Genomic DNA, 22,526 nt, shown 5'->3' on the forward strand with positions numbered 1-22,526 from the left:
AAACTTACTTTTACAGCTTGTGAATGAGAGGCCTTTAATGTACATGCTCTATCTGCATAAGGGCAGATCCATGATTACAGGTAGTTCAAAAGCTCCCAATTTTCCTAATTTTCATTTGGTTAAATTTGTTAAAAATAGAAGATTAATGAAAAATAGAGAAAAGAGAAAGCCTCCCTCATCATAAGATATTGATTTACATGTACAGTACATACCATACATGGAGGGAGACAAATCCCTAGGACTAAAATATCAAGTTACTTTTTCAAGGGCATTAACAAGTTACTTTTTCAAGGGCATTAACTTGCCGAAACTAGACCCAAAGGATTTCTTTTTATTGTATGAAAATTGTCAGGTCTTATTTGTATAAAAAAATGTAAAACAAAAAAATTAGTTAAACTGAAAACTCTTAATATTTTGTAAAACATTACTTTCAAGGGTTTGTTTATCAAACTTCTAGTTATTCCTCATTGGTTCCATATTGGACACTTGGAAAAGTAAGATTACTTATAGTTGCCCTGCATTCCCTTTATTCTTTGATTGGGTAGTGTGGGTTAAGCACCAAATACACATGGGTCAATTGTGTGTGATTAATACCTAGATGACATATTACTATACTCAACTTTGTTCTTTTTGGAATAAAGAACACAAACCAACAGTGGGTTCAATAATGATATGAAAGATAAAAAGTGATTTTAACAAAATTAAAGCTGCTCATTGGCAACCGACAATGTTGACAATTGCTAAGTGAGGATAAAGAGGATTATAAATAATAAATTTAGTATTCTGAATCTTGACAACCACCAGTCCATTAACATGGATTTCTGAGCTATGGAATAAGGTAATATATGATTGATAAGGTTGAGATGAAGTATAAATTTTCATTCAATCATTGATAACACCTCTGAAACAACCATTCAGTACTGTACTGAGTACACAAACTATGTGGTGGTCTCTTGGTTAACCCTTTTACCCCCAATGAACGTACTGGTACGTTTCACAAAACTCATCCCTTTACCCCCATGGACGTACTGGTACGTCCTTGCAAAAAACTGCTATTTACATTTTTTCTTTTTTTTTTGCATATTTTTGATAACTTTATGAGAAACTTCAGGCATCTTCCAAAAGAATGAGACCAACCTGACCTCTCTATGATGAAAATTAAGGCTGTTAGAGCAATTTACAAAATATATATTGCAAAATGTGCTTGAAAAAAAAAAACCGCCTGGGGGTTAAGGGTTGGAAAGTTCCAAATAGCCTGGGGTAAAAGGGTTAAGTCCTTGCCTGGTAATTGCCAGACTGGGGTTCGAGTCCCCTCTCAAACCAGTTAGTTCCTTTGGGCAAGCTTAAAGGTCTATCTACTGGTATCATCAGCAGCCATTGCCTGGCCCTCCTTGGTACTAGCGTGGGTGGAAAGGGGGCTTGGGCGCTGATCATCTGTATATATGGTCAGTCTCTAAGGCATTGTCCTGCTTGATGGGGCAATGTCACTGTCCCTTACCTCTGCCATTCATGAGCAGATTTTAAACCTTAAACCTTTAAATTGAATGCATCAATAATGAGATGGCATTCAAAAGAACAATAGAACCAAGAATTTTAATATAAAATCTTATTTCCATACTAACCTGATTTTCATATACATGCAATGAAACCATCATTAATATAATAGATGCAAATCTTTAAATACAGAGTTGGCAGGTTGGTTTACTAAAGAAATGCTGTTCGTAAGTAATAAAGTAGGAAGCGTTCATGAAATGCTTTTCTTTGCAGATTCTAGAATAAGAGTTATTTCTAGTCTCTCAGAAGAGAAATTTATAGGCCATCAGGATCTGAATTTGATTTAGATAAAACTGTTACAATAGATACACCCTGTGCATGGCTGAAAGCACCAATTATGAGACGGTACTGAACAGAACAACAGAAAATAGTAACACTAACATGTTCACAGGTTGGACAAATCCAGTCTCCTTCAGGAACACTAAGTAAAGGCGGTCGGAGGCAGGAGAGATGCCACCCTGCATCACAGCTATCGCATAATAAGATTGTCTCCGGGTGATCGTCATGCCCACACTTGGTGCACTGCGTCTGGTCTTCCTCCTCCTCTTCCACTTCTTCTTCTTCCTCCTCTTCCTCTATATCACTTTTCCCTACAACTGCAATGAGAAATCGCCTTGAATATTAAATAATTAATTATGAATTACTACAATGGAAAAAGATGGAATTTTACTAATAGAATCTATTTGTATACTAAAACCAAGCTACCACAGAATCGATATGAAAATCATGGGATGTTCATAGAAATAAGTGAATATAAGGCAGGATGAATGTACAGATAGCAAATCAAACAGGATTTGGCTACATATGGAGGATGTTTGGAGATAAACATTATCAATTATAGAATAGTCTTTAAATAGAGAGATGAAGTGTGTAGGATTTACATGTTAAATTTGCTCAGTAGTGGGGCTAGAGAGGTTCAGTGCAGTCCCGGCAAATTTGAACATATTTTCGCACTATTTTTTCACTCACCATCTCCATCAGCATTGGTGCTTGTTTTACACAACTTTGTACGTCATATTTGTAAAATCTTTATATGAAATCAACTTTTGGCCCTTTTTTTTTATGAAATTGGGGAATTAATCTTTCCTAACAGTACTTTTTACTCTAATATAGCTTTCCATTCATTCTGATTTATATATTCATAACTATTTGTTTCCAAGTACTAGGACTCAATATCTGCTAAATAAAATTGAAAGCCTGTATCTCCTGAAGTTTTCCTTAGGCTACAAAGGTAAATTCGTTATTGAAAAGAGAAGAAAAGTATCTATATTGTATAACGAAAATTTCCTTTTTACTTTACATATTCTACGTCAAATTCTTAAAGGTTCAAAATCAATACAAAAATCATTAAGACTACAGTATGGTACAGTACTGAAAATGTGGTCATAGTATAATTCATAAGAATTATACAAATTTAATATTCTAAGATATGCTTTCTCTACTTTTGATGGTGACTGTAACAAAAGTATTTCCAATTTTGAGATTTTAGGGGTAAACTTAAAAAAGACAGTATATGCTGAGAAAATTCATATACAGCTGCTGACGAATTATGCATATACCGTACAGTACAGTTTTTGTAATATCTGATTGGATCTCTGAATGCGGCTGTTGATTATCACTTTGAAATAAAATTTGAGGACAATTGTGTAAAGGCAAGGAATACATTATACAGTACAGTAAAATCTCATTAATCTAATGAAGGGGAAACCTGTTTGGTTATGCCAATACAGTAGTGTAAATTTGCCAAAAATGTTAGGTTGGCATTTACCAACTGTATGATATTTGTATGTTGGCCTATCATCACAAATTTTCTTTTATGCTTAAGAGGCTACTAAATATTAATTCTTATAACTAATACAAACCATTTAAGTATTGAATCTATACTTTCAATTTGAAAGTATAGACAAAGGCAACATGAACTACAAACAAGGTTAAGTTTATCTCTCAATAGCATAATTTACAACTAGCTGAAATAAACAAGGTTAGCCAATGGGCTAAATTCAGTGCAGAAGTAATGGCAAAATTATCATGAAAAACTTGGATGTATTTAAATTTTCTTTCACCCAGGGCAAAAGAAAATTTTGATAATAGAATTTCTTATTTCAACACTCCTCTCTTGCTTGAGGGTGCACTCGGGCACACTATTTTACCTTAATTCTCTTCCTCTTGTTTTGTTAAGTTTTATAGTTTATATAGGAGATATTTATTTTAATGTTGTTGCTCTTCTTAAAATACTTTATTTTTTTCGTTTCCTTTCCTCACTGAGCTATTTTACCTCTTGGAACCCCTGAGCTTATAGCATCCTGCTTTTCCAACTAGGGTTGTAGCTAAGCAAAAAATAATAATAATATTCATCTTGACTCTTCTCCTGTAACTAGATTCAATCAACCTTTACTCATAAAATTTGTAGAATTTTAAAATTTTCCCATTTTCTTTCTCTTCAATAAACACATGCCCTTAGTATAGGAAGGAACTTTCTAGTGGTAACCAGAATCTGATGCGTCAGTCTCTTAATCACTTTAGTTTCAAAGTTGAAATCATCCCTATCCTCTTGATACAAGGCTGAGGAGAGGAGGGTGGACATGTATTTGCAGATCAGGTGAGAATAGACATAAGAAATTTTGATATTAAAATTCTGTTTATTTCCATGAACCTCCCGTGAAGTTCATATTGCTGACACCCACACTGCTGGAGGAGGGGTGCCAGTGAGAAAAATATACAATAAATCTAATAAAAACTAATAATATACAGTTAAGATTTATATGTCCTATTGATACCGAGACTACAAAGAAACTGAAAAGACAAGAGTCTGGCCTGTCATTCACCACTTATCGCTAGAATATTTCTTCCTTTACAAAAGGTTTAGTTTTTAGTGAAAGGAAAGAGAATGGTAAAATGATGAAGATTTTAAAAACTTTACAAGTAAATGTAGATTAAACAAAGCTCTTGGAGAAGCAGCAACTGAAGATCAGAGAAGGCTCAAAAAACAATTTAATAGATTTCTTTTTGATTGATAGGTTTTTGTGTTCTTATTTTATAGAAAAAATTTTTTTTATTTTGTTTTTTATCAATTTTCCGTCATTACTTTGAAATATAGGAACCACCATACAGTCACTAATATCTAGGGATGAGATATAAAGTCGGGAATGACAGAAGGTGAAACACCTTCAAGTGGAGTCCTCCTATAATTAGGAGGTGCATTTACTCTTTTATTGTGAAAGAATACTAAAAAGGTTTACAGTCAAACATTATAAAAATATGCTACGACAGTCCATCGAGAATTGTCTACAATTGTAAATAAAAGCAGCACAGTGTTTAAGACATGTTAATTTTCACAATAAGGTAATGTACTCGACCTGTGAGTCACCTACAAATAATATGAATTACAATATTTTATTTTTCTTAAATACAGTTCAAGGCTTATCTAACCATTGTGTAACAAATAAGAGAACATGAAGCATCGATATTCAGTTTTGTACCTCTTCTTTGGATTTCAAAACTATAAATATATTTTATAAATAAATAATAGAAAGGGGATAAAAAACGTAATGAATTTAAAGACTTTAAATGTAAACAAACATATGAGAACATTGGCAACACAGTTAACACCAACAGGTGATCAGAAAAAAAATAATCCGAATGAATGCATGGAATCTTGGCCTTAAAATGCTTGGGCAGGAGAAACCATTCAGTCGGAACTTAAGTTCCCATTTTACCATAATTAAGCCCGGAAACGTGATCTTATCGATTTTGTGTCAGACGTCGCCTTTGACTCTTCATATAAAGTGTTTTGAGAATCAAGACAAAAACATCGGATAAAAAATTCTGAAAATATCTCCAATCTCTTGCGAGTCGATGGTAGAGATCTACAATTTTAAACACTACTCTACCATGCCAAAACCCTACAGGACGATATGTTACCTTTCTTACCTTTTTTGGCAGTTCGAGCCCTTCTGATGGGCTGTGCATCGGCATCTTCTATGTCCGACTCAGGGCTAAATTCATGGTCGCTTTTGAACTCCAAATTTTCATCTTCCTCCTCTTCTTCAATTTCATCTTCTTCTGAACTGGAACTGACAAACAAACAATAAAGAACACTGTGAAGCTTGGCCGAGGGTCTCAGCTGAGATAATGTTGCAAGATTAATTAAATACGGTAACTACCTGTCCATACAGATAATATCCATTCAGTTATATTTGAAAATGATATTTATACCATAAAAAAATTCATCTAAATAAATTTTTATTTAGTCAATATCCTACAAGAAATGCCACAATTTAAAAAAATTGAAAGGTGCATTAAATAGTAATAAATATATCTACAATATAAAAAAACAGCTTCAAGATAACTCTTTTACCTTGACGATGATGACGAATTTTCCCAAGGATCTCCAGTACCAGTCTTTTTCTTGGCCCGCTTCTTTTTTTTCTTCTTCTTTTCTTTATCCTTAACAAAAAAAAAAAAAAGATAAAATCTCATCAATAATTGCAATGAAGAACAATTAATCAGTTCAAAGAAAAAGTAAAGTCAAACTACTAAACAAATAGGTAACAGTACATGCATGCATCAGGTCTTGAGACGATTACAGTAGTGTAATTTCTAAAGCACTTGCCCCTTCAGCTATTAATATTTCTCTTATTCTATTGAATAATGAAGTATAAAGGTTTCATAATTTTTGCATTGTTATGGTTACAAATATTACTTTTATTTAGAAAAACATTCACAAGGATGTAATACACATACAAATTCTGTGGTAATTTTCTTGAAAAGAAAAATACTGAAATTTCTTTTACCTTTACAACTATAACCACTAAAAATATCTGAAGATTTTTGCCTTACAATATTCAATATTAGTATAAAGAAAAGATAGAAAAACATGTGCATTCCTTCAATTACAGGGTCTGACCCTGTTAATTCATTACAGTTTAAAATATTAACAATAGCCTTTACGTAACGTGCTAAATAGGCTGAGCCTCTGTATTACCATTCAATTCTAATACTGTACTGCTATTTTACCCCTTTCACAGATATTTTACAACATTATTGTTATTTGACTTTAATTGAATCTACTCCCAATATACGGGGTCCGGCAAAAAAAAACCTCCCTGATTTCAATAGGGTTTTGCAAAAAGCATAAGAAACATACAGAACAATTACTTATATTTGTGAATAGCCTATTTGATGCCATTTTACATCACTTAGTACACTTTACTTGATTTTGAAAATTATGTCCGATAAATGATGTCCCCCATTGTTAAGACATTCACGAAGTCTTTCCCTGAAGTTGTCCATAGTTCTTCGTGTAACTTCCCTTGGAATGGCTGTCACTTCCTGCCTAATGACATCTTTTAGTTCTTGCAGAGTTCTGGGACGATGTTTGTACACTTCAGCCTTTAGGTAGCCCCACAGAAAGAAATCACAAGGTGATAAGTCGGGTGACCTTGGGGGCCAGGAAATGTCTCCTCTTGAAGAAACAAGACGTCCAGGGAACAACTCTCTTAACATTTCCATGGACCGCCGAGCACACTGAACATGGCACGTACGCCGCTACGGATAAATACCCCCTCCTCATCTCTACCCCCACTACAACTCACGCGGTGGCTTCCTCAAACCGGGGAGGTTTTATTGCCGGACCCTGTATTACTGATAGTTCAAGTTTATTTTATGATATTTTGCTATTTTTATACAAATAAACTAAAATAACACCACTCTGCGCACCTCAATGCAGTCAAGGAACATTATTGAGCATTATGTTAAAGGATTTTCAAAGAGTGACAGGAGGAAAAGTAAGAATAAAGTGTAACCTGCACCATCCCTCGATTTAGAGAGACTCAGTTGTTGATTTTGTCATCATTCTCTTCTCCTTTTCACCAGCAAGAGAAAAATTAACTTAAAGACCACAAAGGCTGAATGGGGGTGGGACACTACTGCAGTACAGTACATATGTTTTGGATCCATTTGTGTGTTCTACGTATAATTTTTAGTTAAATATCAAGATGCTGAGAAAACATTTTTAAACATAAAAATGAAAAGTAATTGCAAAAATACAAACAAGGATTGAAAATTTAAACAAATGTTAACTTTTAACTTATTACAGTGAAGAGTTATTACAAAATATTCCCAACGAAAAACTAAAAAGATAGCATAACTTTTATATTTTTGAGGTAGCTGAACAACACTTCCTTTCTGTTGATAGTATTTTTTTACCTTTTGGTGATACGAATAACTGAAACAAAATTATTAATATCAAATAGAATATTATTCCTTAGAAAATGCATTCACTAGAAAAAATATTGCTTGATTGTTAAAGACATTATTAGGCTATGGTATGATTTTCTAAATGGGTAAATATTCATCATTAGAAAATTATTCTTTACTTATACAAAATTCTCAAACAACACCACTCATATTTTTGAACTATTGCAGACGTTCAATCTTCTATGTTCCCTATTAGTAACAATATAATTTGTTCAAAAATGGGGTTTCTAGTTTATGAGTTTCTCCACATTCCCTTAACCCTTTTACCCCCGGGGTATTTGGAAATTTCCAACCCTTAACCCCCAAGGGGTTATTTTTTTCCCAGCACATTTTGCCGTATATTTTTTTCAAATTGCTCTAACAGCCTTAATTTTTGTCAGAGAGAGGTCAGGTTGGTCTCATTCTCTTGGAAAATGCCTGAATTTTCTCAAAAAATTATCAAAAATATGAAAAAATAAATTCTTATAGCATTTTTTTGCAAGGACGTACCGGTACGTCCATGGGGGTAAAGGGATGGCTTTTGTGAAACGTACCAGTACGTCCTTTGGGGGTAAAAGGGTTAATTACGCATTTTGTTTAGATACTAACAACCTTTATCGGCAAGTATCACAACAATTATGCTTTCATGAATTTTAAATCGACGAAATTTCAATCATGGTGATACTTATATCATTACATGTCAAGAATTTAAACATCGAACTTCAGCTTTAAGTTGGAAATAAAAGGAAAAGGAAAATCTTGATCACTGCTACCAGAAACATAGTCAATTTTACTTAGAATGAATAGTTTTAATGGATGTAACTTTATATTTACCTTTTTTTCCTTCTTCTCACGTTTCCCCTTTTTAATTTCCCGTTGAGCCTGTAAAAGAAAATATAAAATTTCGGAAAAATTACTTTAAATAATCTATCTCAAAGTAAAAACTATATGAATGAGGAATTGTTAAATTTTAATAATACATGCTGCAGGTACAATATGGCACATTAAACTAGTGTAATTTTTAACAACAGTCTTAAAAAATTAAAATACATGTACCCAAAATCAAGTAAAAAATTATAAAGGCTAAACAAAAAACATACTTCTACCCACCAATACAATGTCACAGACTGAATCTTGATATTTCTGATATTTCTATATTAATGAACAAAATCATTCCTAAAAAAAAAAGACTATGAAAATTAAATATATAAGATCTGGATATTTATATGAAATCATAATTCTTTAAATACTATAATAAATAACAATGCTTACCCTTCTTTCCTCTCTTGCTTTTCGCTTCAATTCTTTCAGTCTATTTTCTTCAGCAAGTTGCTTCATGCGAAGAGCTTCTAACTGTCTTCTCTCTTCCTCTTCTTTCTCACGAATCTTTGCTATTCGTGCAGATCTTTGCCTTGGGGCTATATAAAATAAAAACTAAATAAAAAATTTGTCCCATTACTATTAACACTAATAATTTTGTACTGTAAAATAATTTCAGGTTCATAAACCCCAATTTCTTACAAAAACTGTACAATTTACCTGGTGCTTTTATGAAAACAAATAAAAAATTATAGTTTACCTATTCTAAAATTAATGATAAATGCAATAGTTGTGAAATGAAGGCAGCTTAAGTTGGCTTTATTTCACAAAAGCATACAATGAATGTATCATTAGCAGGTATTGTTACCACTTATTTCAAATAACTTTCATGAAGGGAAAAATGCGACTATCTATTTTTACTCAAAGTTACCTTGGTCCTACTAAAATTAATAATACAGTAATTTTGTCAACACCTACACAAACCCATTACTAAAAATAAGAAAGGATATAGAATTCTTGGAAAGGGGGGAAAGGGGCCAACTGGGTATTCTAACTCCACATAATAAATTATGGTCGTCCTTTCTAATGCAATTTGCCTTGTCTAGAAATCCCATTAATGTCCTAACAGGACATTCCTTAGGTAAGGGTAAAGATGGTGTGTATTAGGACAGAGTACCCAGCTTCTCATAGGCCCTATGAATATGGATTTCATGAGATTCAGGTTATATAAGTTTGTAGTAGGTATAAAAAAGTGTGAGTTACATCTATTGGAATCCAGACTCAGGTGATTCTATCTTCGATTATCTTCTTACCACTATGAATAAGATACAAGACGATAATATGAAGGGCTCTTTTGTGCTTGTTGGTAATTTCAACGCTCACCACAGGGAGAGGTAAAATTCTTTTTTTTCCTACCGATTGCCATGACTTGAGAGCTTTGGAATTTGCTTCTGAACCAAGTTGTTAGTTAGTCATAAGTAAAGCTACTCACATAACTACTTGAACCTAGTATACAGTAAACTGATCCCCCTGGTGTAATAAAAAAAAGCAAGGTTAGTCACCCAGTTTGGACATATGATCATACTTTGGTTTTGATAGTAACTATGACCGAGCTGCTTGTCCCCGATATATAATACTCTCGTAAAATACATAAGAAAAATCTCAAGCAGATAGGGATGGTATTGTGAGTTATTTTTCTATTTGAATTATTCAAAACTGTTTAATGGGCTTTAGCATGTTGCTCTCTTGAATGAAAATCTGGTCAACATAATTGACAGGCGTAACACTTCTCGTATGTTAAAATACCGAGTGAAGGACAAACCCTGGTTCAATAATGATTGAAGACATACTTATTTCGAGAAACAAGAGATCACCATCATTGGAAAAGTTCCAGATCAAATTTGACATGGAATAACTACTGTATACTTTACTAAGAGCTTCTGCTCTGAAAGTTTGTTTTAACTGAAAAGGAAAACAATTTAACCATAAAAGATACACCCAGGAACATAAACGGTAGGCTGCCATTTATAACGATTGCTGATTTCTTGGCTCCTAAAATCTTCCATTACTTTATGCAAATTAGCTTAGCTGGTTGAAGATCTTTGGGCACTTGTTAGCGAATTGGTATTGTTATTCCATTTGGTAAATGTGTTTGTAGTAGCTCTAGCCCTGCTGATTACCGCCCCATTTCCATAACTCCCATATTATCAAAAATTTCTTAACATCTTTAGGCAAAGCCTCTAAATAAATATCCGTTCAATACTTTGCTGTTTGATTTTCGCAAAGGCCGTGGACCACGTGATGTCCTTCTAACAAGTTGCAATGCTATACAGAAATTCATTGATCTTGATTTTGGCACTGCTTTTGACCATATTAACCATCCAGCCATTATATTTTTTTAAATCAAAAAGATGGAAGATGGGTCTTTTCTTAGCATCATTATTGAATTTCTAAGTACTGTAATAGTGTAAAAACTCTTAGCATATGCCCGCAGTAAGTTACTGGACACCAAAACAAGGCCTGTTGTGGACATCAAAAAACAAACTTGCAACAAATACAAGACGACATTGAAGCCTTTTTGGTTTATTTCAGGAACGAATGTATTTATTTTTACGAGAAACCAATATGCAATAGCAAATATTGTACTATAAGCTTGCAATTTCCTTGTATCAAATAATATTGCCTTAATGCACATGAATCAAATATTGCCTATATAAAAAGAAGTCAGAGATATTTATAGCGTTTACCAGGTGTGAAGAAACGCACCTGGATCCTAATTGCATATCCTTTTCAGCTCGCAGATATGCTATTTTACTAGCTGCGTCTCTTGACAGGTTCTTCTCTAAAGCTAGGAAGGCAAGAGTTGCATTCTTGACAGGTTCTTCTCTAGAGCTGGGAAGGCAAGAGCAGCGTTTGACAGGTTCTTCTCTAGAGCTAGGAAGGCAAGAACTACATTCCTGATAGGTTTTTCTCTAGAGCTGGGAAGGCGAGAGCTGCATCCCTAACAGGGTCTTCTCTACAGGTGGGAAGGAAACAGCTGTGTCCCTAACAGGGTCTTCTCTAGAGCTGGGAAGGCCAGGGCTGCATCTCTTACAGGTTCTTCTCTAGACCTGGGAAAGCAAGAGCTGTGTCTGACAGGTTCTTCTCTATAGCTGGGAAGGCAAGAGCTGTGTCTGACAGGTTCTTCTCTATAGCTAGGAAAGCAAGAGTGGCATTCCTGACCAGTTTTCTCTACAGCTGGGAAGGCAAGAGCTGCATTCCTGACAGGTTCTTCTCTAGAGCTGGGAAGGCAAGAGCTGCGTACTTGACAGGTTCTACTTTAGAGCTTGGAAGGCAAGAGCTGTATTCCTGACAGGTTCTTCTCTAGAGCTGGGAAGGCAAGAGCTACATTCCTGACAGGTTCTTCTATAGAGCTGGGAAGTTAAGAGCTGCATTCCTGACAGGTTCTTCTCTAGAGCTGGGAAGATAAGAGCTGTGTCCCCGATAGGTTCTTCTCAAGAGCTGGAAAGGCAAGAGCTGCATTCTTGACAGGTTCTTTTCTAGAGCTGGAAAGGCAAGAGCTGCATTCCTGACAGGTTCTTCTCTAGAGCTGGGAATGCAAAAGATGCATCCCTGACAGGTTCTTCTCTAGAACTTGGAAAGCAAGACATCCCTGACAGGTTCTTTTCTAGAGCTGGGAAGGCAAGAGCTGCATCCCTGACAGGTTTTTCTCTAGAGCTGGGACATCTAATATGACTTTGTCTACTCAAATCTGTTATGGTATTTTTGTCTCCTTATCAGCAGGAAAACTACATCTAATTGTCCCATGAAGCCAGAGGGGAATCAGTTCTAGGACCTTTTCTTACTTCTCAATTGGTGTAGGAAGTCATAGTATCCTTTAAGTATGGGAAGGCAAGTCCTCCTGGTCCCCATTAGTCATTCTTGTAGTGAGAAGAGGAAGGACTTGAAGTTGTGAACAGCTGGATTCTAGGTCATAGCCATGAACTCCTGAACCAAGGTAGAGAGCTTCTATCCTTCAGAATGACTTTTAACACAGGCAAAGTTATGCCATTTCTTACTTATTTAGTCATGGCAAGTAGATTGCTCAAGAGACCAGGGAACTAAAAACAAACTCCATGCAGCATGAATTCCTCAGGAGCTTCTCATGAGTCTTGGCGTGTCTCATAAAAATTCCAGACCTAAGACCTAGTTAAAACTTGGATAGAGAGCCGAGCAGTATCAGACCATGAAGACTGAGGACCTTCCCTTACGAAAAAAGGTAAAAAAGTAATCTTGAAGGCTTCATATTGAATCCTATTACAAATATGCTCTACCACACTAGCATTACTGCCAAAGCTTAAAATGTTATTTTCATTAGTAAAATAAATTTTTGAATATACTTACCCGGTGATCATATAGCTGTCAGCTCTGCTGCCCGACAGAAAAACCTAAGGACAAACTACGCCAGCGATCGCTATACAGGTGGGGGTGTACATCATCAGCGCCATCTGTCGAGCAGGTACTAAGTACTCCAATGTCAACAAAGAACCAATTTTCTCCTCGGTCCACTGGGTCTCTATTGGGGAGGAAGGGAGGGTCCTTTAATCTATGATCACCGGGTAAGTATATTCAAAAATTTATTTTACTAATGAAAATAACATTTTTCAATATTAAACTTACCCGGTGATCATATAGCTGATTCACACCCAGGGGGGTGGGTAGGGACCAGCAATATGTTAACATTAAGAGCTAAGTATTTTGTATTTCATTTTAGCAGTTATTCAAAATAACAAACATAAAATTAATAAGTACCTGGTAAGGAAGTCGACTTGAACAATTACTCTGCCTTTTTAAGTACGTCTTCCTTACTGAGCCTCGCGATCCTCATAGGATGCTGAGCGACTCCTAGGAGCTGAAGTATGAAGGGTTGCAACCCATACTAAAGGACCTCATCAAAACCTCTAATCTAGGCGCTTCTCAAGAAAAGAATTTGACCACCCGCCAAATCAACCAGGATGCGAAAGGCTTCTTAGCCTTCCGTACAACCCAAAAAACAACAATAAAAACATTTCAAGAGAAAGATTAAAAAGGTTATGGGATTATGGGAATGTAGTGGTTGAGCCCTCACCCACTACTGCACTCGCTGCTACGAATGGTCCCAGGGTGTAGCAGTTCTCGTAAAGAGACTGGACATCTTTAAGGTAAAATGATGCGAACACTGACTTGCTTCTCCAATAGGTTGCATCCATTACACTCTGCAGAGATCTGTTTTGTTTGAAGGCCACTGAAGTTGCGACAGCTCTAACTTCATGTGTCCTTACCTTCAGCAAAGCAAGGTCTTCCTCATTCAGATGGGAATGAGCTTCTCGAATCAAAAGTCTGATATAATAAGAAACTGCAATCTTTGACATAGGTAAAGAAGGTTTCTTAATAGCGCACCATAAAGCTTCTGACTGTCCTCTTAATGGTTTGGTACGTCTCAAATAGTACTTAAGAGCTCTTACAGGGCATAGGACTCTTTCTTGTTCATTTCCAACCAAATTAGACAGGCTTGGAATATCGAACGATTTGGGCCAAGGACGAGAAGGAAGTTCGTTTTTGGCTAAAAAACCAAGCTGTAAGGAACATGTAGCCGTTTCAGATGTAAATCCAATGTTCCTGCTGAAGGCGTGTATCTCACTGACTCTTTTAGCTGTTGCCAAGCAGACGAGGAAAAGGGTCTTCAAAGTGAGATCTTTAAAAGAGGCTGATTGAAGTGGTTCGAACCTTTCTGACATGAGGAATCTTAGTACCACGTCTAAGTTCCAACCTGGTGTGGCCAACCCACGCTCCTTCGAGGTCTCAAAAGACTTAAGGAGGTCCTGTAGATCTTTGTTGTTGGAAAGATCTAAGCCTCTGTGACGGAAGACTGCTGCCAACATGCTTCTGTAACCCTTGATCGTGGGAGCTGAAAGAGATCTTTCCTTCCTTAGGTATAAAAGGAAGTCAGCTATCTGAGTTACAGAGGTACTGGTTGAGGATACTGAGACCGACTTGCACCAGCTTCGGAAGACTTCCCACTTCGACTGGTAGACTTTAAGAGTGGATGTCCTCCTTGCTCTAGCAATCGCTCTGGCTGCCTCCTTCGAAAAGCCTCTAGCTCTCGAGAGTCTTTCGATAGTCTGAAGGCAGTCAGACGAAGAGCGTGGAGGCTTGGGTGTAACTTCTTTACGTGCGGCTGACGCAGAAGGTCCACTCTTAGAGGAAGTGTTCTGGGAACGTCTACTAGCCATTGCAGTACCTCGGTGAACCATTCTCTCGCGGGCCAGAGGGGAGCAACCAACGTCAACCTTGTCCCTTCGTGAGAGGCGAACTTCTGCAGTACTCTGTTGACAATCTTGAACGGGGGGAATGCATAAAGGTCTAGATGGGACCAATCCAGAAGAAAGGCATCTATGTGAACTGCTGCTGGGTCCGGGATCGGTGAGCAATAAACTGGGAGCCTCTTGGTCATCGAGGTTGCAAACAGATCTATGGTAGGCTGACCCCCCAAGGCCCATAGTCTCTTGCATACATTCTTGTGAAGGGTCCACTCTGTTGGGATGATTTGACCCTTCCGGCTGAGGCGGTCTGCCGTGACATTCATGCTGCCTTGAATGAACCTCGTTACTAGCGAAATGTTTCGATCTCTTGACCAGGTGAGGAGGTCCCTTGCGATCTCGTACAACGTCCTCGAATGAGTCCCTCCTTGCTTGGAGATGTACGCCAAGGCTGTGGTGTTGTCGGAGTTCACCTCCACCACCTTGCCAAGAAGGAGGGACTTGAAGCTTCTCAAGGCCAGATGAACTGCCAGTAGCTCCTTGCAGTTGATGTGTAACGATCTTTGATCCGCATTCCACGTGCCCGAGCATTCCCGACCGTCCAATGTCGCACCCCAGCCCGTGTCCGATGCGTCCGAGAAGAGAATGTGGTTGGGGGTCTGAACAGCCAGTAGCAGACCCTCTCTGAGGAGAATGTTGTTCTTCCACCAAGTCAGTGCAGACTTCATCTTCTCGGAAATAGGAATCGAGACCGCTTCTAGCGTCTTGTCCTTTCTCCAGTGAACAGCTAGGTGAAATTGAAGGGGTCGGAGGTGGAGTCTCCCTAACGCGATGAACTGTTCCAGTGATGAAAGCATCCCTATCAGACTCATCCACTGTCTGACTGAACATCGGTCCTTCTTCAGCATGTTCTGGATGCATTCTTGGGCTTGACTGATTCTGGGGGCCGACGGAAAAGCCCGAAAAGCTTGACTCTGAATCTCCATACCTAGGTACACTATAGTTTGGGATGGGACGAGTTGGGACTTTTCCATATTGACCAGGAGACCCAATTCCTTGGTCAGTTCCAGAGTCCACTTTAGATTCTCCAGACAGCGACGACTTGACGAAGCTCTTAAAAGCCAGTCGTCCAAATAGAGGGAGGCTCTGATGTCTGCTAAATGCAGGAATTTGGCAATATTCCTCATCAGTTTCGTAAAAACAAGAGGAGCCGTGCTTAGGCCAAAGCACAGGGCTTGAAACTGGTATACCACCTTCCCGAAAACGAACCTTAGAAAAGGTTGGGAATCTGGGTGGATGGGGACGTGAAAGTAAGCGTCCTTTAGGTCCAACGAGACCATCCAGTCTTCCTTCCTGACCGATGCTAGAACCGACTTTGTCGTCTCCATGGCGAACGTCTGCTTTGTGACAAAGACATTCAGGGCACTGACGTCTAGCACCGGCCTCCACCCGCCTGTCTTCTTCGCCACTAAGAAGAGACGGTTGTAGAAGCCCGGGGATTGATGGTCCCGGACTTTGACTACCGCTCCCTTTTGTAGTAAGAGAGACACCTCTTGCTGCAAAGCTAGTCTCTTGTCCTCCTCTCTGTACCTGGGAGAGAGGTCGATGGGAGTTGTTGCTAGAGGGGGCTTGCGCAAGAATGGAATCTTGTACCCCTCTCTGAGTAACTTCACAGATTGTGCGTCTGCGCCCCTGTTCTCCCAGGCCTGCCAGTAGTTCTTGAGCCTGGCTCACACTGCTGTCTGAAGAAGGTGGCAGTCAGACTCTGCCTTTAAAGGACTTGGAACCCTTCTTCTTGCTCCCGCGTTGACCTTCGGCACGAGCACCTCCCCTGCTGGCGGCTCTGCCATGAAAGGGCGGAATGAATCTTGACGCTGGAGTGTCCAACCTGGGTCTAGGCACAGAGGGCAAAGGGGTGGCTTTGCGTGCGGATGACGCAACCAGGTCATGAGTGTCTTTCTGGATCAAGGAGGCGGCAATCTCCTTGATCAGCTCCTCAGGGAAGAGGCACTTCGAGAGAGGAGCAAACATAAGCTCCGACTTTTGACATGGGGTGACTCCAGCTGACAAGAAGGAGCAAAGGTGATCCCGCTTCTTGAGGACCCCGGACACGAAAGAAGCCGCAAGCTCACTAGAACCATCCCGTATGGCTTTGTCCATGCAGGACATAATGAGCATGGAAGTTTCCTTATCAGAAGGGGAGGTCTTCCTGCTCAACGCTCCCAAACACCAGTCCAAGAAGTTAAAGACTTCGAATGCTCGGAATACTCCTTTCATAAGATGGTCCATATCCGAAGGAGTCCAGCAAATCTTGGAGCGTCTCATAGCCAGCCTGCGGGGAGAGTCTACCAGACTTGAGAAGTCGCCCTGGGCAGAGGCAGGAACTCCCAAGCCGAGAACTTCTCCCGTGGCATACCAGACGCTAGATCTGGAAGCAAGCTTGGCCGGGGGAAACATGAAGGTTGTCTTCCCAAGTTGCTTTTTGGACTGCAACCACTCTCCCAGTACCCTTAAAGCTCTCTTGGACGAGCGAGCGAGTACGAGCTTCGTAAAGGCAGGTGCTGCTGACTGCATGCCTAAAGCGAACTCAGAGGGAGGCGAGCGTGGTGCTGCAGACACAAACTGATCCGGATATAAATCCTTGAACAGCGCAAGCACTTTCCTAAAGTCTAAGGAGGGAGGCGTGGTCTTGGGTTCGTCGATGTCCGAGTGTTGGTCGTCAAGATGTGCAGCGTCGTCATCATCAGAGAGGCCATCGTCTGAATGTTGAGGAGGAAGCGGCAAAAGAGTAGGTAAAAGCTGGTCGGCTGAGTCCGGCAGCACGGGTGCATGCGTGGCTGCACTGGACCCAACGTCATGGAACTGTTGGTCAGTCTGAGAACTGGCAACAACCATAGCTGAGTGGGGACGCAAAGCGTCTACTCCTGACTGTGGTCGGTTAGCGGAGACCACCGTGGGTTGCGGAGGCTGACGCATCGCGTCAAAACACGGCAACTTAACTCCACCCTCCTGTTGTTGTGGTAGCACACGAACGTCAACGGAGGGTTCCGTGCGTCGGTGAACGTCAACATGCGTCTGGCAGAGTCGACTGCGCATGGGTGGTGGAGCTCTCACAGCTGGAGTGTGGGAGCAGGCAGCCTCAGCGTCTACTGGGCGCACAACCGTGGATGGTTGTAGGCTAACGGGTGCAGCGTCAACCTTCTCCGCACGATACTCCTGCATGAAGGAAGCTAACTGAGTCTGCATAGACTGAAGCAAAGACCACTTAGGGTCTACAGCAGCTGGTGCGGCAACAGACGGAGTTACTGCCCGTTGCGGTACCACTTTGCCTATCTTAGGAGGTGTGCAGTCGTCGGAGGACTGCAGCGAGTCCGAACTGACCCAGTGGCTACACCTGGGCCGTTGGACTTGCTCGGAAGGGACCTTGCGTTTAAGAGGCCGTGAGACCTTGGTCCATCGTTTCTGGCGTGAAACCTCTTCCGCAGACGAGGAATGAACGGGCTCACTCGTCTTCTTGTGGGTGGGACGATCTAGGCAAGATACGTCCGAAACCACGGAGGGAACGTCTGTCCGCTGATTAAAGCCTGTCGAACCCTTTGGTCGTACGACATTGCTTCTCCCCTGGGCTTGGGAGCTTGCAAGAGGTCCCGGACTGGGAGGACGACAGGCACGAACAGACGCACCCTCATGCGTAAAACTGACACTTTTCACTGCACTAACACTCACTTCACTTCCCACTGCACTTTTACCTTTCAACTCCCTGACGTCAGCCATGAGTTGATTGCGGTCATTCGCCAATGACTCGACTCTCTCACCTAGAGCCTGGATGGCACGCATCATATCTGCCATCGAAGGTTGATGAGAGCTAGCAGGGGGGTCGGGAGCAACCACTACAGGGGAAGGAATAGGTTGTGGGGCATGGGGAGAGGAAAAATCAACTGAGCGAGACGAACTCCTCCTGACTCTATCTCTCTCTAGCCTACGTGCATATTTCAGGAATTCTTGAAAATCGAATTCCGAAAGCCCAACGCATTCCTCACATCGATCTTCCAATTGACAGGCTTTACCCCTACAATTGGAACAAATGGTGTGCGGATCGATAGAGGCCTTCGGAAGACGCCTTGAACAGTCCCTAGCGCTACACTTCCTGTACTTGGGGACTTGAGAAGGGTCAGACATCTTGAATTAGTCAAAGGGGGAATTCAAAATCTATCCAAGTCGTCAACAAATAATCCAAAATTCAATAAAAGAATGCAAGGAAGTATTGAAGATAACTTCTGCACAGCGATAGCTAATAACCAGAAATGAATACTTCACCAAATAACGTGAAAATCAATCCAGAAAACAACAGCGTATTTAGTAGGTCTTGCCGGTGGCACGACAGAGAGAAAATTGGTTCTTTGTTGACATTGGAGTACTTAGTACCTGCTCGACAGATGGCGCTGATGATGTACACCCCCACCTGTATAGCGATCGCTGGCGTAATTTGTCCTTAGGTTTTTCTGTCGGGCAGCAGAGCTGACAGCTATATGATCACCGGGTAAGTTTAATATTGAAAAATGTACGTGGAATTATTTCCTACATTTCACTACAAAATCAGCAAATAATCCTCCTGCATACATTCCATAATTGTTTTATCCCCCCCCAAAAAAATCTAAAAATTAGAATTAGATTAACCCTTTTACCCCCAGGCTATTTGGAACTTTCCAACCCTTAACCCCCAGGGGTTATTTTTTTTTAAGCACATTTTGCTGTATATTTATTATTAAACTGCTCTAACAGCCTTAATTTTCATCATAGAGAGGTCAGGTTGGTCTCATTCTCTTGGAAAATGCCTGAAGTTTCTCAAAAAATTATCAAAAACATGCAAAAAAAAAAATATAAATAGCAGTTTTTTGCAAGAACGTACCGGTACGTCCATGGGGGTAAAGGGGTGAGTTTTGTGAAACGTACCAGTACGTCCTTTGGGGGTAAAAGGGTTAAGATAAGGAATTCCCATAAACTTTTCTTCAAGAGACGAAATAAAATTTTTTGTTAACCCACGAGAATATCCCACATTTAATACATGCTTCCAATTACCCCTTACTAATGGCTCTAGGATATTAAAATAATCTCTTGAAGAGGTTAGGCTAGGTAACAGCAGTTTTATAAACTGACATCCCTTTAGTTCACAATCATTACTTTCACGGTACACGGCAGCTTGCAGAAGCCGACCTTTCCGGAATCTGGATCACTAATTTATGGACTTCTGCCTTAAAAACATTTCAAAATTGGGGCCTATATCAGTCCAAGATGAACCTAAGAAATGAGCAGATATCAAAAAGTATGTAGAGTCAGTAGTAACACAATTCATATTCATTGGAAGAATCTCTGAATTGTTTTAAGAAAAACTATAAAAGATGATTTGTTTGTTTCATTAAATTCCTTAGTTAGTTTTATTTCCCATTTAAATTTATCATTCTTCTTGAATTCGTAAAAGATCAACCCTCAAAAGTGTTTGAATACCTGTATGAAAAGCCTGATAATCACAAAAATTACTCAAGCCACCTAATGTAGATCAAATAAACACATGTCGGTTAAAACTTATTTTTATGTCTTCACCTTTGGATGTATTACCACCCAAATTGGCAACATGAACATTATTATTAATCACTAAATAGGAATCACTTAACCAAGAACTTTTAAAAATATTTTTAAGCGCTAGTAACCACAATTAATCAGTCAATGTGGGCCAAGCCAGTCATATCAACTTTTTCCTAGCCTGTTCATAAAACTTTCTCAAAGGTTACTCATTTGTGCTTTACCAAGAAGAGGAAGGAGTGAGAATTGTATCAGAACTCATCACTGTAATCGACAGATGATAAATTAACATTGCTAACCAAATTATTAATAAAAGTTGGCCTAAATTTTAAAGCTGAATAAGTTAGGCCAAGTATTCTGTTGACAGGGGTCTCATAATTACCACATCACCATCCAGATGCCATATTCCCAAGGACATCGGTAATCCTGGCTCGCCATTCCTCTTTGTTTCTGGCTCTCTACAACAACCGAGCTGCAGATATTCTTCCTCGTTCTTCTCACCAATCTATCAATATACTGTACTTTTATCTAGGTCTTCCTTTAGGAGTCCTTCCATCAATTATACCAGTGAGAAAATGCTTTAATTCTTGTCTTCGTACTATGTAAACCACAAACCGCATTTGCCTACCTCACTAAAGCTGAGAGCTCTCTTCAAACTTCCACCCTCTCCAATACCTCCTCATTAGTTTTCCTCTCAGTCCATAGCATTCATTTCTGCTCCCTGTAACCTCTCCTTGTCTGCTTTTCTCAAGGTCCAAGTTCCACAGCCAAATTACAATAAAGACCAAATTTCACAAACCACCTCCTTAGATTAATAGATAATTTCAAGTTGGTAACTACTGTAATTTCTTCATTTTGCAAATTGCATATTTTGCCATGGATATTCTCCTGATCCCATTTTTGTATTTTCCATCACTTCTGACAGTGCATCCTAGATAATTCAAACTATCAGTTTGTTTAACTGTGTCAACATTGACTCTTATATCTGATAACCATAACTTCCCTTTTCTTAATATCTATTGACAACCTTCTTTCTCTGCTTGACAAGTCTACAAAAAATTGTATTGTTAGTATATCTGATATTAATGTTGATTCCTCCAATCTTAATTCCTTCCATATCTCTGAGATCTCTCATTATCATTTCACTATATAAATTGAAGAGATCGGGTGATAACACACAGCCCTGTTCTACACCTTTCTAAATGTGCTGAGTCTCTGACTCGCTATATTCTACTTTCACTGATGCCTCTTGATTCCAATATAAATTCTTTACCATTCTCGTATCTTTTCAATCGATATTTACCTCTTCTGGTACTCTTATAAGGTCTACATGTCTAACCCAATCAAAAGTCATTTCATTGTCAACTAAAGAAATATACAGATCCATTTACACTTCTATTGCTCTTTCCATCAACATTCTCTAAACAAAAATTGCATTTCTTGTCCCTTTTACCTCTTATTAAACTGCATTGTTTATTGTCAAGTCTCTAAGAGTATCTTATTTCTTATTTTGTTCACGACAATTCTTAATATTTTTTTGTGAACCAACTCATGATACTGATAGTCTGGTGTTTACTGCACATAAGTGTTCCTGGTATTTTTGGCAGTGATTAATGTTGATCTATATATTTGTGTTACTGTTATTAGAAGGAATAGGGACAGCAGACTTCATGAAAAAGGAAAACTACTCCATAAAGACTAAGATGATATCTAAGTCTATCAATTTCATTCATAACATCTGCTTATTCATTAATAGTTTGAGTACTAATTTCTATTTAGCCACTCAAATCAAGTAGCCTAGCCTGATCCAAACCTTCAAATGATTGATTTACTATCTTCTTCCTCTTACGCTCAAAGTTCCTACCACGATCCCTTTTAGAAACTAGCTTCATATATATTCCACCATAACTTTCCAGGAATAACCGCACATTGTGAACATCTACGCTTTAAATCACATAGTTGGTACCAACACAAAATACAAAGGGAATGTGGAGCTCCATCTAAATGAAGCATATTCACTAAATAGTTTTCATACAGGCAAATTCTAAACCTAGCGGG

General features: G+C 39.0%; 1 protein-coding gene across 3 annotated transcripts in view; it reads right to left on the reverse strand.

Annotated features, from left to right (window-relative positions):
- Positions 1–22,526, reverse strand: part of LOC137633224 (titin homolog) — an 83,515-nt gene that overhangs the window by 30,387 nt on the left and 30,602 nt on the right. The window contains exons 5-9 of one of the 3 annotated variants that reach the window (XM_068365396.1): positions 9,064–9,209; positions 8,626–8,673; positions 5,912–6,000; positions 5,476–5,621; positions 1,936–2,150 (exon numbers count right to left, since the gene is read on the reverse strand). In XM_068365396.1, coding sequence (XP_068221497.1) covers positions 1,936–2,150; positions 5,476–5,621; positions 5,912–6,000; positions 8,626–8,673; positions 9,064–9,209 — 644 coding nt within the window. Of the gene's footprint in view, positions 1–1,935; positions 2,151–5,475; positions 5,628–5,911; positions 6,001–8,625; positions 8,674–9,063; positions 9,210–22,526 lie in introns of all 3 variants that reach the window. The other 2 variants (XM_068365397.1, XM_068365395.1) reach the window with 2 other exon arrangements.

This window comes from Palaemon carinicauda, chromosome 42, assembly GCF_036898095.1.
Source record: "Palaemon carinicauda isolate YSFRI2023 chromosome 42, ASM3689809v2, whole genome shotgun sequence".
In the NCBI taxonomy this organism is placed as follows: Eukaryota; Metazoa; Arthropoda; class Malacostraca; order Decapoda; family Palaemonidae; genus Palaemon; species Palaemon carinicauda.